Source organism: Poecilia latipinna, unplaced genomic scaffold (assembly GCF_001443285.1).
Source record: "Poecilia latipinna isolate Pla-1442-1.1 unplaced genomic scaffold, P_latipinna-1.0 Scaffold1424, whole genome shotgun sequence".
Lineage (NCBI taxonomy): Eukaryota > Metazoa > Chordata > Actinopteri > Cyprinodontiformes > Poeciliidae > Poecilia > Poecilia latipinna.
Window position 1 is genome coordinate 8,747 of NW_015114040.1, and position 18,893 is coordinate 27,639.

Here is an 18,893-nt window from a genome sequence, read left to right on the forward strand (position 1 = left end):
ATTTTATTTTTAGAGCATATGCAAAACATGATGAATGAGCATAAAAGCTAGTAATGTGGACCAAAAGGGACCAGCAAGCACTGCAAGAGTTTAAAAACTCCAATATGGCAAAAATCTTGGAACAAAGATCCTCTCTTCTCTGCAAAAACACAAAATATAATCATAGTATTGTTGGTCTAGTTTCTAGTGTTCACTTAAAATAAGTGAACCAATATTTCAGAAAAACATAGGAGCTTGTTAAAGTCAATAATTCCTTAATATTGGTTTTAAAAAGTCCTAGTTCCACTTGCAGATTATTTCACTTGTAACATGGGAAGACTGTCTTGTTCTAAGTTAAATAATCGACTAATAGTAAAGCTCCTATGTCTTACTGAAAAGTTACTTAAAAGTTAGTTTTGTCATATTTCAAGCGTACTATAAACTCAACCAAAATACTTAGTATGATTTGGTGTTTTTGCAATATTTTGACCATGCGTTTAAAGCTGCATAAACATAAATCCTTCCAAGTATTTTTGGTCTAGTTTCTACAGCAAATATCTTAATACACTTGAAATAAGATAAGACTAACTTACAAGTAACTTTAATCAAGATGTAGGTGCTTGTTTAATATCCTTAAAGCCTTAGTATTGATTAAAAATCTATCTTTATTCCACTGGCAGATTATTTCTCTTAACATGGAAAAAATGTCTTTATATAAGTGAAATGATCTGCCAGTGGAAAAAGTACTTTTTTAAATTAACATAAAGGAATTATTTGTTTAAAACAACCTCCTATATCTTTCTTATAAATCAGTTTTGTCTTATTTCAAGTGCACTAAAATGTTTGCACTAGAAAGTAGAATAAAAATACTTAGTAAGATTGCATGTTTTTAAGCCCTTTCTATTTAGCGTGATTCAGAAAAAGCGCTTCACTTCAGATGTTGCATTTATGAGAATTTAAGCAGCAGATATTTCACCCTCTGAGTGTGTTTGTCCATCTGTTGGTTGCACAAGCTTAAGTCATTTTTTGTAAGCAGAAAAGCTAAAAGCAACTCCGGCAGCAAAATCAAACCAAAACTGAAGGTGAAATAAAACGAAACAACAAACTGCCAGTTGCAGATTTAACTGACCGTAGCTGCCTGTGCGGCCATGCATTCAATAACAGAGTAATTCCTACTGTAGGGTGTAATTTAAAGGACTGAAAGTTGAAGTTCAATTTAGTTTACTAAATTCACAACCAATGTCATCTCAAGCCTCTTCACAAGACAAACAAAAAAGGACCAGAAGTGGTTATTCTTGGGTGTTTACCATAAAATCAGAGGCAATAAACTGGAATAATTTCATGGGAAAGGAAAACAACCAAACAAATTTTTTGCAGGGTTGCTTAGAGAAATCTTTCTTTGAATTGACTGGTGAAAGACATGAGTACTGATGTAAGTTTGTGGAAAAATTTTATCACAAGGTCTCTTGGGACGTTCCCAGCGTGTAAATTAAAGCAAAACAGGAAGCTATCGCCAACCTTGGTGCCCATCAAATCCTGGCACTCTCAGACGTCTGTAATGAGGTTTCATTCTGATCTCCCTCAGAATAAAATATAAACCCGACACTGTCACCTGGTACACAAAACCACCTCTGTGATGTTCCTGCGACAGTAGGATGACATTTTGTCATGATGGCCGCCAAACCCACACAGCCGTATTCACCTGAAGAAAACAATACCAGTCACACTGGCAATAAATCACAGTATTGACACAGAAAAGTCCCCCAGCTCCTGCAACCTGTCCTCCTCCTCTGTCTTTTGTTGGAGTGTGGTAACACCCACCTTCTCGTCCTCTGACAGGCGATCATTTAGCTCATTGACAGCTTGTCGCCATAACAACAGAAACACACAACGGAAAAAGACTGGGGAAGGTTTCTCTCCCCGTTCCTCTCCAAGTGGGTGTGTAAATATTGTTTTTGGTGCCTTGTTGACAGTTGGTTTGGGCAGTTTCAAAGAAAGAAAAGCTAAGTCTCATTATAGCTCTACTAATTGTGGCAGCTGTGACAGAAAACTTTTCATAAAATATTTAAAATGAATGGAGTATTTTAATTGGTTCCAAAACTTGAGTATTTTCTTTAAAACATGTGGTTGTTTACCATCTTTTAACTTACTGTCAAATGTGCTGCTTTTGATTTTTAAAAAATCCCTTAAACTCCTTCAAACTGTGTTGGAAAGTTTTTTTTAAATATATTTTAAGATATTTAACTAACTGATTCTGGTTGAGTACTGTGTTAAACTGATTCCAGTCTTACTTGACAGATAGAAACTACTTTGTATTATTTGGCAGTTATGAGTAAACAAACGATCACAAGGCTCCAGGAGCATGAAGCAGATAGGGCATTGTGGGTAAATTCAACCAAAACATATGCTAGCAAAGAAAATGGCTCTTGTTATTTTACAAAAAACAAAACAAAAATCCTACAACCAGTAAAATCTGACGCTACTCCATTTCTGTTTATATTTTGTGAAGAAGGAAGTTGCGCTCATGTCGTCTTCTGAGGTTTTTGTGTTGTTTCCTTCAGTGGTTCTTGGTGCAGCGCCCCCACAGGTGAAGTGGGGAACTGGTTTTTGATTAGTTCATTTGACAGTCAGTGAGAAAGACAACCACAGCAGCTGGAAACTTAACAAATCTTATAACTTTGGTCCCCAAATGAACAGAATCAGGTGTAAACAAATATCATAAGACTCCAGACGCAGGAAGCGGACTACAGAGCAGGGCACTCTGGGTAAATTCAACCAAAACAATGTAAACAATAGTGTTCCTGTCAACATTAAAGCATTAAAATCTGAGGCCAAATGAAAAACATTCCTGTAGATTTTCCAAGATTTTATCCATTTGCAGAACATTTTAGCTTTGTGCTGCCTCCCCACCCATTATATGAAATTATTTGTGTCATGCACTCTGAAAAAAAGTTTTAAGAAATAGTATTTATAGCCAAAAATAACCAAGTCAACTTTGAAAGTTATATTATTCAGCTCTACTGAAAAAATAACCATGCATCTGCAAGTAAAAACAGAAAAGCAATATTCTAAAATAATTTCCTTTTTAATTACCTCTTTAAGGCCAATGGATATGAAAACCCATCTAATCTCTTTCCAAGACTGAGAATTTCATTTTAAATATGACTGCACTCTAAAGACGAATCATAGTATTCAGGGTCTTTTTTTAATATTTTCTTTAAATCTGTAAATGTAAGCAAGGACGAATAAATGACACAGCAGAGATAACATTTTATCTCAGTTCTAAATGTCATTCCAGAGAAGCATCCAAGGTTAACATGTTCACCTCCCTTCACTATCTCTCCGAGTTCCTCAAAGCGCATCATTCCTGAAAGCAAAGCCGGAAAAAACGCTACAACCGAGAGCAGCCAGGAGGTCACCGGATTTCACGGGGAAATAAGTTCAGCTGTGAAGATGGGAGCGCAGCGCTACGCTGAGCATTAAATTTCCATTCATTAAAGAGTGAATTGAGACCCAGCATTTCACAGACTGTGAGCCAGTTTAGTCAGGCTCAATTTAGTTTTTATTAATCCCTTCATAAAATGAATATTCACACTGACACGCTGCACCCAAGTAAATTTCTATAGGGATTTAAATAAAGCATTGCAGATGTGTCAACCAGTGCTGAATCTCCAATTTAGGTTATGGAGTTTGTATAATAGCAGCTATAATTTAGCTGATTAAAATTCAGCCTAATGTGCTAAACATCATCTTTCCTTCAACAACTATTTGTCTGCAAAGATGTTTACAGGTAACATGTATAATCTGTTGACAGATTATACTTGCTATAATCTGTCAACAGGTAGTTTTTCTTTACTACCTGTTGACAGATTATAACAGCACTCATGCTGTCAAGATCTACAGCTGTGTCCGCTTTTATCATTTCTGGGCTTATTATTATCCAAAAGGTCTTGCCATAATCAGTTGTTGTTATTTCCATTAGGGTTTTCCATACATTTTCATTACTTTGTGTTTTTTTCCAAAAAAATCTTGTCTGGGGGCCTTTTATAACTTTAAATCCAAATAAGCTGCTCAACATTTTAACTCACACCTAAAATTGTCTTCAAACAGATGTGCAATTATACAACTGTACATCTATGAAAAGCAGAAGTGGCACCTCCTGCGCCACCACCAAGGATGTAACAAGCGGTTTCTAAATGGTAAGTCAGCAATAATAATAATAATAGCACTTGTCTTTTCCAGCAGCCATTGTACAGCGAATACAGTGGTAAAACATGTTGAGCTAGTTTGGGGTTGCTAGGAAACGGCAGTGTGACTGACTCTTAACAGCTCATTTAAAACATTAACTTATTGCCAAAAAACAATAAGTTAATGTTTTTGTTAAGGGCTTTGGTGTTTCTAGAAGCATTTGAGATCCAAATGGACGTATAAAAATGCGTAAATGATGAACTTTGCATAATGGATCCCCTTTAATTCAAAATGATTTATATTTTGGATTTCATAGACATGGATGACTTCAGTAATCTCACATCTATTTTATGCCATCAGATGTGAATGCCTTATCTGTGCAAACAAGCTGCATAATGCATGGTAGGTTACTACTGTACAGGCCTCTGTAGTGCAGTGGGGGCTAGTCGTGTTCTGGCAAATCTGAGGTTCAGATTCTTCATGAGTGTTTTGATGAGGCTTCAGGATGACTGAGCTGCACACTAACATGCAGGGTATTGACATGCAGCTCACTGTGAGGGCTGCGATCATCATGCAGATCTGGTAGTCGAAGTCTACAGAAACCTGTTGAGCTCTAAGTGTTGCTTTTTAATGATTAAGAAGACTACAATTACCATTCAGACCTGGTAGCAAGCAGCGAGAGAACAGGGCTTGTGTTTGTGCGTGCAGAGGATGAGAGTGTTTGCTAATAAGCTTTAAATGTGAGCGTTTTATTCTTTCTGAGGATGTTTTGCGCTTAGCAGCTTAAAGAAAAAAAGAAAATCAAAACAAATGCAAAAACATACCATAATAGTCAAGCAGAAAGCCGACTTCATTAGAAAAAGCTGTTAGCGTTCATGGGGAAATAATGTTAATAATGATTTTTGTTTGAGTCAGTGAAGCTAGAGACTAAAACGTCATGGTTGGAGCGCCGAGAGGTAATGACATGAAGAGAATATCTGCCAGATCCGCCAGAGATGAGCTTCGTTATCTTTAGCAGTAAACAAATTACTTGGCAGAATCTGACTTTTCTCACTAATAAGAGACATTTAATCAAATCTCCCTTTGAAGATTTAAATATTCATTTCTTTTACATTAAATACACAGATGCAAGATGTAAAAAGGAAGCTGCTTTGGCTTCGTACTTTTGTGACTGGATTTATTTTCCGGCTTTTACAATGTGTTGAATTCTGACACCTTCTTATAGTGACAGCGATTTTATTTACATCAATACTGATAGGAGGAAATATGGTCAATGTTTTATGATTACATAGTTTAAAAAGATGAGAGTGACTGAGAAATTATTCAAACATCTTTAAAAAAAAAATAAAAAAATACTATATTGTTTGTAATTTTCTCCTTGACATGTTTTCCAAACATGCTAGTCTCTGACTTGTGGAAGAAATTGTGTGTTGTCTTTTTCAAAAGACAAAAAAGAAATCCTACAACAGTTAAAATCTGACAATATGTCATTTCCTTCAGAGGTTCCTGGTGCAGCGCCCCCACAGGTGAGGAGGGGAACAGGTTTTTCAATTACTTTAGATAGTTTGACACAATGCAGTGTGAAAGTGAACCGCAGCACCTGAAAATATAACAAATGTTGCAACTTTCATCTAAAATCAAACCAAGTCTAAAGTACTACAAAATGTGAAAATACCCTAAAAGTCTTCCAGAAAATGCCAATAAAACATCAAGGAATGAACTATTAAACAGGCATAAATTATAAAAAGTGTAAATAAAAAAACATTATTTTAACTTTGATTATCTCCAAGTTTTGAAATCAAGTCAGCACTGTTGGATTTGGGGGTTAATAAGAACCCACAAACACCAACTTCTAGGGATTTTATTGTAATTTTTTCAACCTGAAGACAGAATCCTTTTGCAATACAGTTTGTAATGTAAAGGTATTACTTGGAAAAAAGTGAAATAAGCTTCGGGTTGTAATGTGGCAAAAACTAAAATATTTCAAGGAATAAGAAGGCATACATCTATAGATGTGATTGCAGTGATATCTGTATATCCATCTGTATTTCTTGTGTGCTTTGACCCATCTCATCTAAAATCTAAATCTAAATCTAGCAGAACTTTGTGGGTGCTTTGTGCAGACATGAAAAAGAAGGAATAAAGCAACTTTCAGAGAGAATAAACTCAGATTTTCAGATGTGAAACAAGCAACAGAAATGTTTCTTTGGTGTTTGACCTGAGTCAAACCTTGATGATGGATTCTTTTTTAGTTATATATTTTATAAGAAAATAAATGCAAACCCTCTGGAAAAGGCAAAGGACTCCTTTTATTCATCTGTGAAAATATCCCTGTACTTGCTGAGCCTGCCAACATTTTGAGGTACCATGCTCATTTCCTCTGATAACACATTCTGGCTGCTATGGTGCTTCAGATCCCTCAAAGATATCTCCTCCTAGAAAGATCTATAATGAATGTATTAGATATCCCCTGAGCCGCCTTTTTTCACAAACTTGATTGCTTTTCTGATTTAAAACGTCTGATAGCTCAGCGGAGAAGTAAAGCACCTAAATCCAACTTCCTAAATGTTCCACAGAAGTCGTGCCCTCCTTTGCGTCTCTCGGGGAAGAGGACACATGTGAAATAAGACGCACGGATCAGACAGATCCACAAAGAAACGCAAGAAACAAACAGACTGCACTACCTCCTACACATGTCTGCTTCAAAAGCTCCGATGCCTTTTCATGTCAGGAACCCCACGAAGAAGCTCCAGAGCAAAGATGAACATTTTCACAACATGTTTTCCTCACAAAGACAAGCTAAGGGCATTGTTGTCTCTACACATGATGCTGAATATGAAGCATAATTGTGTGTGCTGCTGGAGTGGAAGGACTGCAACCGTAGTAGAGATGAAATTCATTATCCAAACATGTTTTGGTCTCAGCGTGATGCTTCAAAGCCACAGAATGATGAAACTGACTGTGGTTTGTGAGGAGGCCTTTTGCTTCGCTTGTCTCTGATGTCGATGGTTCACTTCAATGAAACATTTTGACAAGATATTTCCCTTTAGTTGAGAAAGACGTCCAGATTGTCAGAGCACTTTGGGGAGTTCCTGCAGAAAAGAATTTACCGCTTTAAAGTTGTGACAGCTGTACAAACTTTGCTTTCAGCTCAAGATAACTGCAAAAACAAAATCTTACCAAGTATTTTTGCTCTTGTCGTTTCTAGAGCAAATATCTTAATACACTTGAAATAAGACAAAACTAACTTACAGGCAACTTTTCAGCAAGATACCGCAGCTTGTAATTCCTTAATATCGGTGAAAAAGTACTGACTATATGTGAAATTATCTTGGAACAATAAAAAAAAAGTAAGAGTAAATTTCCACCAAAAAAACCCCATAAATTTTAAGATTAATTTATCTCTAATTTTCTAGATAAAATAAGAAAATTTCTTAGTTTGAAAAGTCAAAAATTTACAAAGAACGAACGCAAATTTTGAGACTAATCTCAGAAATTTCTGAGTTTCAAAAGTAAAAAAGAAATTACAAGAAAAACTAAATTTTCACATCAATTAATCTCAGACATTTTCTTGAAACACACTAGAAAAATTTCTGAGGACGAAATGCTGACAATTTTCTAGTTTAGTACATGTCCAAGTTTTTTCTGGAAATTTTCAGAGCTTAATCTCAAAATTTCCTTGTTTTTTATAGCAAATTTTAAACTTTTGATACTCAGAAATTTCCTTATGTTTCTAGAAAGCTTCTGAGCTCAATCCCACAATTTCAGATTTTTTTCTAGTAAATTTTCAACTTCTCAAACTGAAATTTCTATGTTTTGTCTAGAAATTTCTTAGGTTATATCCAAACTTTCTGAGTTTTTTTGTGGAAATATACTCACTTTTTTTATTTATAACCGTTTTATGAAGTAGTGGCTGTGAGGCCCAGGAAATACCTTTTTTTGTTAAACTATCATTCTGATGTGGTCACAGTTCTCTGTGTTCAGAGTAACTTCACTAACTAATTACCAGCAGACGTTATCAGACTGACAGCAGCCATCATTCATGTGTGCAGCTGCCATTTCCCCCTGCCAGTTTGATCCAGTGACCTTTCAGTCATTTGTGTCATTTTAAAGCCACTCAGCTTCTTTCACCCTGAATTTTAATGACTTAGTTTGTCATCCACTCTGTGCACTTTATGTGGTGTTTTTTATTGAAATTACATGCTAGCTGTTGCTGTTGGTTTTACCCAGACAGGAAGTTGTAGCTGCGCCTCGGGCCCAGTGTCGGGCTCAGTGAGCGGGGAGGATCATTACCCGCCTCCCTGAGGATCTGGTCCCCGCTCCGCTTCACCCTCAACCCTTTGTGGTGCCTGCTGATAAGGCCAAGCTAATATCTGCTCAGTCTCAGAGTGCACTGGAAATGATTAGCACAGGCTGAGCTGCTGTCCACTCCATCAGGACAATAGGAGCTGGAATCTAGCCGCAGGGCTGTTGTTATTCTGAGAGAGAGCATGTACAGCACAAATCCCAACCAGGTGCTCAAAACAAAGAACGAAATACCGAAAGCATGAAAGATAAACCTAACAGCTGCGTTGTAAACAAAGTGCAACGGTTTCAACCGCTCACACAGTACATGCCCAGACTGTCAAAATGCCCTTGAGAAAGATCATTTTAATGGTTGTTTATATTGACAGGTGACAAAATGAAGAAACAATTCTCTAAAACAAAAAGAAAAATAGCTACTGTGAATAGGATAATAGAACATTATTCTCTCAGAATATAGTCATTGTCTTAAGCAGAGCTGGACAGTAACTAGTGCTGGATAATAAATCAATAATAGTATAGCAATAGCAAAGGACACATGATCAGTATCAGTAGATAATACAATATATAGCCCGCTGTGTTCCATTTATTGCATGAGTCTCCACCTGTATGCATACACCTACCGCGCACTTCACCGCCATTCGCAGCCTCAAGGTAGTAGTTCTGAGAGGAGAAAGGTTGTGATACTTCTTGTGTGACCTATGTGTTTCTGACGGCTTCTCTTTGTGTGGATCTGAAACAAAAAGAGTTGGGCAACCTGCGGGATCATTTGTCTTTAATTCTACATATGTATTTTCATACAATCACCATAACGGTAAGGTCAGTCTGGCAGAAAAACAAGCACTCCTTCTCGCCAGTGATCATCATGGCTTTAAAAAAAAAAAATCATAATTAAAATGACAATAACAACCATAACATTTTTGGGGATTACAGTGATCGGATAGTGGGTTTCTTTTACAATAAAGAAACAAGTGAGTGTCGATCTCAAAGAAAATAAAGCAATTAATTAAAATCTTCTGAAAACAAAATAAAATACTAACATTTTATTTACCAGATGCCTTTTCTGTTGTTGTTTTAGATTTAATAGACTTAAATTTCTGGAAAAATGAAAAAAAAAAAATAATAATAATAATAAATTCCATCTTAGTCCTAACCATCTGCTGCAGTAATAAAGCGATTATGTAAAAACATACCTGCATTTTCACACAATGAGCACCGATGTAAGGTCAGTCTGGCAGAAAAACAAGGAAAGCCGCAGTGTTGCAGCGTGGGAACTTTCCACCATGCTTTCACACGAGCTAAACGATTCTAAAACACGAAAATACCAGCATAACAGCAGAACTATTGTGACCTACACTAAACACATTGCAATGATATGCAAAAATGAAAACTATAAACATACTTTATAAGCACCTCTTTAGTAATCGTCATTGAGGATTACCCACAATACCTTGCTTTCCAAGGGTGATTGCAGTATAACTTCTGACCAGCAGATGGAGCATTTTAGCAGGATTTATCAGGATGCCCGGACCGAAGTTGAAAATTGGACGTTATGCTGCTAGCCATAGCTGCTAGCACGGCTAGCACTTTCGTCAATGCTGCGTAACACCAATACAGACCGGAACACGGTTTGCTAAATAGTAAAACATAATTTAAGAAAGCATTGAGGCAAATAATTTGCCTCGATGAACATTAATAATTGAGGTACTCTTACTTTATTTGAAAAAATGTTTCTATTGCCTGATTTTATTATGTAATTATGTTATTTATATCAATTATTTTTATCTGTTTCTTTAAAATACTCAGATTTCCACATAGTTTTATATTTTTGTTCATCTGATGATGTGATTTTTAAATTTAAATGATTGATGTTTTGGTCAGATACTCTGAACTTGAGGAGTATTTTTTTCACCAAGTACTATTTTTACTCTTACTTGAGTATTTTTTAAATGTACTTATTTATTTGAGTGGCTACTTACTTGAGTAAAAATATATTTAAGTAGTGCTACCCTTTTTTGAGTACAATCTTTGGTTGTCTACCCACCTCAGGTCTTAAGACATTTGTTTTTACAAACAGGCAATATTAAAATGACAGACTTATTTAAACTTCTGTGTTTTATTGAGACTTTTATGTGACCTACACAACATAGTGCATAATTGCAAACTGGGAAATTATTCATTCTGTTTTACAAATAAAAGTCTGAAAAGTGTTGCATGGAATTGTATTCAAACTGGTTTTTACTGTGCACTCCACACATAATACATTTTGATCGACATGACATAAGCAATTTAAAATGTAGGAAAAAGCAAAGAATTGCACACAAACACTTGCATAACGTACAAAGGCATTTTGCACAAAGGAATGAGAAACTGCTTGTTTTTACTTTGCACAAGTGACACAATGATTTGAAGACTGAACAAATAGTTTTGAAAGTTCAATTTTGTTCTGAGGAATACACCAAAGCGACTTAGAAAAACTGTATTAAACCTCTATTTTACTAAGCACAAGAACAAGTACAAGTACAAGTTAAGAACAAGTCCTATTTCATTAAAGACAGATTTTCTTGTGCATGTCTGAAAATAATGGAAGGATTTTTTTAATACCTCACAACAAGGACGGAAAACCAACAGAATAACCAGGCAGCATGAGTCACTTTGGTAAAACTCATTATTTGCATCATTAATTCCTGCAGCTGTTCGGCATGTTTCCCTGAAAAACTACTTCTGGTTTATGCAGAGTTGAATGTGATAGGGCCAGAAATCAGATGATGGATTTCCACTTTGAGAAGACTGTTATCTTATTGCGCTTTGGAGGAAATGACATCTGAATCTGTGTTCGATACGACTCAGATCACGTACAACTGTGACTCATCCTCATGTTTGTGTGAAGCAGCAGGTTAAAAACAGCTCAGATATTGAGTTACTTTGGTAACTTAACAAAGAGATTAGATCTGTAATTAAAAACTGTAGACTGATGTTCTTATCTAGACATAGAAGTTCGATACTGGCTGTTTGTTCAGTGAGGGCAGCAGGGAAAGTAAAACCCATAATTAATCTCCACATTGACATATTTCAATTCAATTACAGTGGAGATGGTACTTCTTTATATCTTTTTAATGTTTTCACCCTTTGTTAAGCTGAAACACACACACTTCTGCAACTTTCAAACAATTTATTTTCAAATATATACATGAAAAGTTATGCATGTATATTTATATTCCATAATTTGAACTGTGATACCCCTAAATAAAATCCACTGCAGACAAATAAATCAGGTTGAACAGTGAGTATTATGTAAAATTAACTTTTTTTTTAGCTTTATTTGTCATCCTTCCCTGTCAAACTCTCCCCTACACAGTTCTGCCAGGCTAGCAGCAATTAGCAAACACCGTATGAACTGCTTAATTGACCAACTACTGTAAACGACTGTAAATGGGATAAAGGAGGTGCAATGTTGTGATGACGTATTGAAGGCGAAGTGTCAGAAAGAGTAGGAGCATCTTAAAGAGACAGAGGCCCAATTCCCAGACATCAAACTACAAAGTTAAATTTCTTATAAGTTATTTTTGATATATGCAGCATTTTTAGAACTGAAGATAACATAGTTACTAGATTGTGCTGATTGCACTATATGCTTGGACTTTAAGGCACAACCATAAGGAAATGTAGCGGTAATTGCAACAAAAAGTTTGATTCAGGATAGATAAAAACAAACGCATGCCACACTTTATAGATTTATAGATTATTTTATGTACAACATGATAAGATGCTATGAGAACACAAGTACTTCTGCAAACCTCATATGTTCATACAATTTCCTCATGTTGTTTTTGTGTCAGTCAAAAAATACCCAAACGTGATTACAACTGTGGAGGAAAAAACTTGGGAACTTTAATCTGGTAAATCAATTTTCATGAAATGCAAAAAAAAAGGTTCTTAATGATACAAAATAACTTGAAGATCACGGTCTGAATCGAATCAGATCCACTTGAGGATTTCGGTCTGCTCTGCATCTTCAAGGTCAGACAATTAGTCTTGTTCCTCGTCATCATTAGGGGAATATTTTTCCCGCCTCTGCAGCACGTCTTTGCCCTTCTGTTTGACATTTCTGTTGGATGTGGTCACGCAGCAGCCAACATCACAGCAGCAGCATGAATAGAAGATTTTCTTTAAATATTGCATCTACTGAGTGCAGAAACAAACATGCATCTTTGTGACAAATAGATTCATCAGTGTGCGTCATGCAGAGTGGGAAAAACATGTTCCTCCAGTTAGCTGAAACTTCTTTGAAGTAGTTTCAAAAATGTCAGTTTTCCCCAAGTTGATTTTTAAAGCAGCATAAATGTGACACAACTTCACTTCACTGTAGCTACAGTTCTTCCAACTCAAACTAAGATGAGTGAATCAAGTGAAAGAGTAACTGTCCACTAAATCTGTTAACATCACCAGCAACCAGTACATCATGGTATAGAATATTTATAAAATGTTTCCAAGAATAATATTAATCTCACAATATCTAATTTGGATTTAGGTGTAAACTTTGACTAGAGCACTACCAAAAAAAAAAAAAAAAAAAAAGATTTTCCATTACTTTTGTTTGTTTGTTCCCACTAAACAAACTGAAATTATTGCCTAATGACTGTCAAGTTGTTGTAGTAGCAGCAGCAGTAAATTGTTTATTGTTTCGAAAATTTGTGTTAGTTAATCATTTCACTGTTCTGTCCTCTTTTTTTGGAGAATCTCAGTTATTTTTACTACGGGGCGAAACTTAAATGAATGTGTGGTTGGCTGCATTGGCGCCTGTTAGCCTATAGAGGGCAGCCTACAGCTTCACGTTGCACCAGAACACGATGCAATCACGTGACTGTAAGCGGAAGTAAATAAACTGCTTTCCCGCGCAGTCAAATAACTACAAGCTAGGTGCTTGTGGAAAATCCGACACAATGGACGAGCTTTATTTGGATAATATTGACGAATATGTCAACGATCACAACAAAATAGTAAGAATATCTTAAATTTGTGACGTGTTCCGTCATATTTAATGTTGGATTTTCTTATTGTGCAAACATGTAGCCGCGGAATTACGTTGAATAATATATCAGTTAAATGTCTTATAGCTTTCAAAACAAAATACTTCCTTTTTCTAAGGGAGTTAATTGTACAGTATGAAAGGTTTAGTTCGTCTGACTCATTCGGCTTTAATTTTACAGTATAAATTTGGCTAACAGTCGACAGTTTTTTTTCTAACGGTTGAGTTGTTTCACTGAATACATGGAAACCCCAACAGCTACTTTAGAACAAGACTCAGCAGCAGATAGCTATACAATATCACTGTTAAATAAACTAGTTTTTATAGCTTCTCATGTAAACACAAAGTAATTTTATGTTTTCTTATTTCTCAGGTAACCTATAAGTGGCTCAGTCTGACTCTCGGAGTCCATGTCAATACAGCTAAACAGTAAGTAATCCTGGTTTTCTCAAAGGGAGAAGTATTGAAAAACATTACTGTGTCTTCATCTTCCTCATAGGTCAACAAATTTGATTTCTAACAATAAATCACCATCTGATGAGGAACTGTAAATTCATGTGAATACTAAAGACAAACATATACATGGTAAAATTAACACTAATGATGCAGTTTTATAACATGTGCTTTTAGTTATTATAGTTTTTTTTCATGTGATAACTATTATAATATTGAGTTAAACTCTAAAGAGTTTTTAAAAGGGAGATTTTATTTTATTTTAAAAAGGAGATTCTTAGTTTTGTTCATAATGTTTTACTTTTTTTCCAGAAAACTACAGGAAAAAACTTATTACACCTTGCAAAAATAACAGGCAATGTTCACTTCTAGTTATTGATTTCATGGTTTTTCAATCACACCATTATTATGTACATTTTTGGGTTAATAAATTTGGTTAAAATGGGAAAAAATGGAATTCAGAAACGGAATTGTGGGATTGGGAAAATAATAAAACATATTTCATATGTCTTGAAGTATGTTTTGAAATACATGCATCTTGAGTTAAATGCATGTAAAATGTGTTTCCAGGATGCTTTACCATTACTTGGAGCACAAGAGGAAGGAGAGCTCACCTCAGCTCCACGCCACATACCTCGTGTCTGGGAAGCTTGAGGACAAAGGTCAAACAGTGAGTAACAGGAGCTCCTCTGACTCTCACCTCATCTCTTTTTAAAACAGAAAATGTCAAGTTGATTTTATTTTATGATATTCTTAGTGCCACAAGGTGTCTGTTGTCAGAGAAGAACAATTGGAAGGTAAATATCACGTCCTTGTTTTCTTGTAGTTTCAGTCCTAAGTAATAAGTCCTAAGTTTATCATAGTTAACTAAAACTAGTGAAATAACAAACAATTACTTTACGCCATCAGTCTTTTTAGTAGCGGCACTTACGTTTGCAAAATGGAGACAGCAAAAGGTGGGAGAAAAAAACAGTCAGTTGGTTCAACAATAATTTAATAATTTTTTTTGAAAACGGTGTCTTGTGTTTAATATCCATTAACCAAATGATACATACTTAATCACAGTACAATTGTTTGGGCATTTTTAGGTGCAAAATTTAAAAAGGTCAAAGTGTGAAAAAACTAAAACTATACTTATAAAAACTAAACTAAACCTAATCATTATTTATTCAGTAAAAACCAGCAAAAATATTCTAAAACTAATTGAATAAGGCAATCACAAAGTCCCAACAAAATAAAACACAACTATTCTTTTTATTGGGATTTTCACTAATAAAGCACAAAAGAAACAAAAACTTGTCTTTAAAATTTGTTTTCCTCTGCAGATTTCAAATCCAAGATGAGCTTGATAGTGAGCGTTCATGTCTACAGCGTGCAGAAAGCTTTACTCAAAGACAGCGGCCCCCTCTACAGCGTTGACTACGATGCCGTTAAAGACAACCTGAAGAACTGCAGCAGGTTTTAAGATTTATTAATAAAATATCTGCTGGTTTTAACGCATTTAGCTGAGAAAAACCGTTGGGCTTTCTGATGTGTAGATACAGCGCGATCCGATGTGCCGGAGCAGTGCCCATGTCTGCTGTGGAGCTGCAGCAGGTCCAGGAAATCCAGCGAGCTCCTCCATCAGCACCTGAAAATAAAAAGTCCGCCATGAACGGGGACGCCAACATGGCCTCCAAACCATCAAGCAAACCACAGAAAGGCATCATGGGAATGTTTGCAAATAAATCTGCACCCAAAAATCAGGATAACGGCAAAGAAGTCAAGCCTGAACCAAAAGAAGAATCTCCTGTGGTAGGAGTTTTTGTTGTTGGTCATAGTTGATTGTTTTTATTGTTTTAAAGTAGAGATTTAGATTTTTGTTTTGTTTTTTAGCCAGAGGCTCCAAAAAGCAAACCAGCAGCAAAGTCCAGTCCGATGGCCAACTTCTTTGGCGTTCAAACAAGTGAGTTATATTATTATTATTAGAATGCAGGAATCATCTGAAAGTTTTTTCATTTAACTTCTTATGTCTTGATAAATTGATTTAATCAATTAGTTGTATTTTTTGTTTTTGTAGATTTAACTTTTGTAAAATCTGGATTTTTATTTTCACCAATATACTTTATTGTTTCTATAATTCAAAGTTATGTTATCACACCAAAGAACTACCATCTTGTTTCACAACCGTGTTTTGCAGATTGGTCTTTAAAGTCAGGTCAGTTCACAGAAGGGATGGTACAAATAGAGTTGTTGTGTTCCACAGTTGCCACATGCTTGATGAGTTTAAGGGATTAGCATTGTGTGATGTACAAAAACGTATTATACTTTATTGGAAAGCTACGATCCTTGAGATTCCCATGATTTATGCCAATAAAGGATACAATCATAAATGTAGACACTGTAAACACTTTTGTCAAGCCACTCAGAAATGCAAAATAATGTCTAACTCACCGTTCAAAACCTCATATCATTGACAGGACACAGGCATTGCAAAAAAACTGTATTTTCTGCATCCACAAGAGTCCAATTAAAGTACTAAAATAAAATAATTAGTCCACTACAAGTCCTTTGTCTGCAATCCAACATAATCTGCTGCTGAAAACCTTTGAAATTTCCTTCAGATGTGTCCATTTCTGACCAAGTTTTCTTTGTAGCATCTATACAAATTTTGGGGGGGGGTAAAAATTTGCAGGAAATTTAAGGGACTGTGAAATTACTTCAACTTTATTGACTTAATGTGTTATATTATTACTAGGATTGACCTAATTTTATATGCTTTTATAATTGGATTGTTTATTTTTCTGTACATAAACCAAATACCTGTCGTCTTGTAATGCACTGAGATTATATTTGTTCTGAATTGGAGTCATAGAAATAAACTGAATTGATTTGTCATCTCTCCAGAAAAATCAGAGAAACCTGCAGAGAAGCCGCAGGAGGCTCAGTTGGCCATCGCATCAGAGCAGCCGCATCAGAGAATGACGGCGCAGGAACCTGCAGCCGTGGAGCCACACATAGAAACCAAAACAGACCCCAGGAGGTTTGTCTTCACAGTCATATTTTTAATTATGAATTAAAGTGTGGATGCAGTATGTGTTAAAATATGAATGTTTTGAATCTGTTTTTAACAAACAAAAAAGCAAAACAAAGCGAATGGAAGAGTCTGATAGCGAGGAGGAGAAAATGGAGAAAAAGAAGAGGAGAAGGATCAAGAAACCACAACCAGACAGCAGCGATGAAGACAGTCAGTTTTTTACTTCTACTTTCTTTAATTCTGATATTTGATGAGCAGAAGAGAAAAATCTTAATATTCACAATTTCTTAAAGTCTATGTTCAGATTTAAAAGGCTGATGAATTAATTTTAATTGTAAAGCTTGACATCACCAGTCAAATTTACCTAGAAAACTGTCTGAAGTTAATCTTTTTTTACCAGTTATTCCAGATTCTCCACCTCAGATGAAAACAAGCGAGCCAAGTCCTAAAAAGGAGCCTGAGGCTGTCCAACATTCACATGTGAGTGAACAGAATCAGGTCATTCATGGAGCAACAAATACATTTTTCTGATGGACCTGGTTTGTTTTCTGTTGCATTCAGACGAGCTCTGGATCCAAAATAAGGAGGAGGAGAAAAGTCCTGAAGTCGCGTACCTTTATGGATGAGGAAGGATGCATTGGTAGGAACAAAATTATGAAATTAAATTTGATCTTTTTTACTTTTTTTTTTTAACATCCTTTGATTTTTGCTTATACATCCTTCAGTTCATCCATTCATTTATCAATCCTTCCATTAATCTCTTTATCCTTTTGGCCAACAGTCCAGTGTTTTTCAGTTAATCCAGGAGTCAGTCATCTTTCCGTACATCTATTTAGTTTTGTCCATCAGTCTATCTCTTCATATATACCTGTTCATTAAGTCTGATTAATCGATTATTGACATAACCATCAACATTCAAAGTGATCTTTTGCATCAATACTTTGGGACATAATTAGTTGATTTGAGAAAATTTGGATTATAAATTTGAAAATAACTTTTAATCTAATGGCTGTATTATTGTTGCTTTGTTTAAATAATTTACACATCTTCCTGGTTCAAGAAATAAATCCATAAGCAAGATGTTTGCCCTTTTGGTCTGAAACATGTTTTTTAGGGATAATAACTATACATTCATCTCCCACTCTGTTCTTTTTTTAACACAGTAACAGAAAAAGATTACGTGAGTGAATCTTACTCTGAGTCAGAAGATGACTTTCAGAGCACCAAACAAGCTCCACGCAACAATAAAGCAAAGCTAACGTCGAGCAGCAAAGACGACGACAAAAAGACTCAGAAGAAATCATCAGCGAGCTCAAATAAAGGAAGTAAACAAGCTTCCATTATGGGATTCTTCCAAAAGAAATGAGACATTTCTGTTGGCTCTGAGGAACGACGGCGAACTGTTGGCAGACATCCTGCGAAGACGTTTAGATAAACTGACTTAGTTCTCTTAAACGGACAGTCGAATGGCAGAAAAACACGTCTCAAATGGGCCTTTAAACATGTTTAATTCAGGAAGATCAAGTTTTTATGACACTTTTCTGATCAATTCAATAAACATGGAAATTAAACAAAGTGTGCTTTTTTGTGATTAATGGGGAAGGCTTCTGTGATTATTGTGGACAAAAAAAAACTGTAGCAAAACAAACTGATATGATTGGGCCAAAACAAGTCTAGTTAACAAGTGTTTGTGTGTTTTTAGCAATTGGAACCATATTGCATTGAAGGTTTTGGATTTCTAATGCGTTACTTTACATTACAGTTCTAAAACAAGTAGGGCTGAAACGATTGATCGGATTAATCGCGATGAGTCAATTATTTAAATAATTGTCAACTAATTTAGTCATCAATCATTAACTGCAGTATACAGACTCAAAAAAAAAACATTTGAAGTATTAAGTGAAACTGCACAAAAAATATATATAC

General features: G+C 35.5%; 1 protein-coding gene across 1 annotated transcript; it reads left to right on the forward strand.

Moving 5' to 3' along the window:
* Window positions 1-13,319: 13,319 nt before the first annotated feature.
* Window positions 13,320-18,542, forward strand: pold3 (polymerase (DNA-directed), delta 3, accessory subunit). The gene is made up of 12 exons (XM_015056977.1): window positions 13,320-13,469; window positions 13,872-13,927; window positions 14,522-14,621; window positions 14,709-14,748; window positions 15,277-15,409; window positions 15,490-15,745; window positions 15,827-15,896; window positions 16,838-16,973; window positions 17,074-17,177; window positions 17,368-17,447; window positions 17,529-17,607; window positions 18,131-18,542. Exons 1-12 carry the CDS (start codon window positions 13,413-13,415, stop codon window positions 18,331-18,333), a joined length of 1,314 nt encoding a protein of 437 aa, XP_014912463.1. The 5' UTR covers window positions 13,320-13,412; the 3' UTR covers window positions 18,334-18,542.
* Window positions 18,543-18,893: the final 351 nt, after the last annotated feature.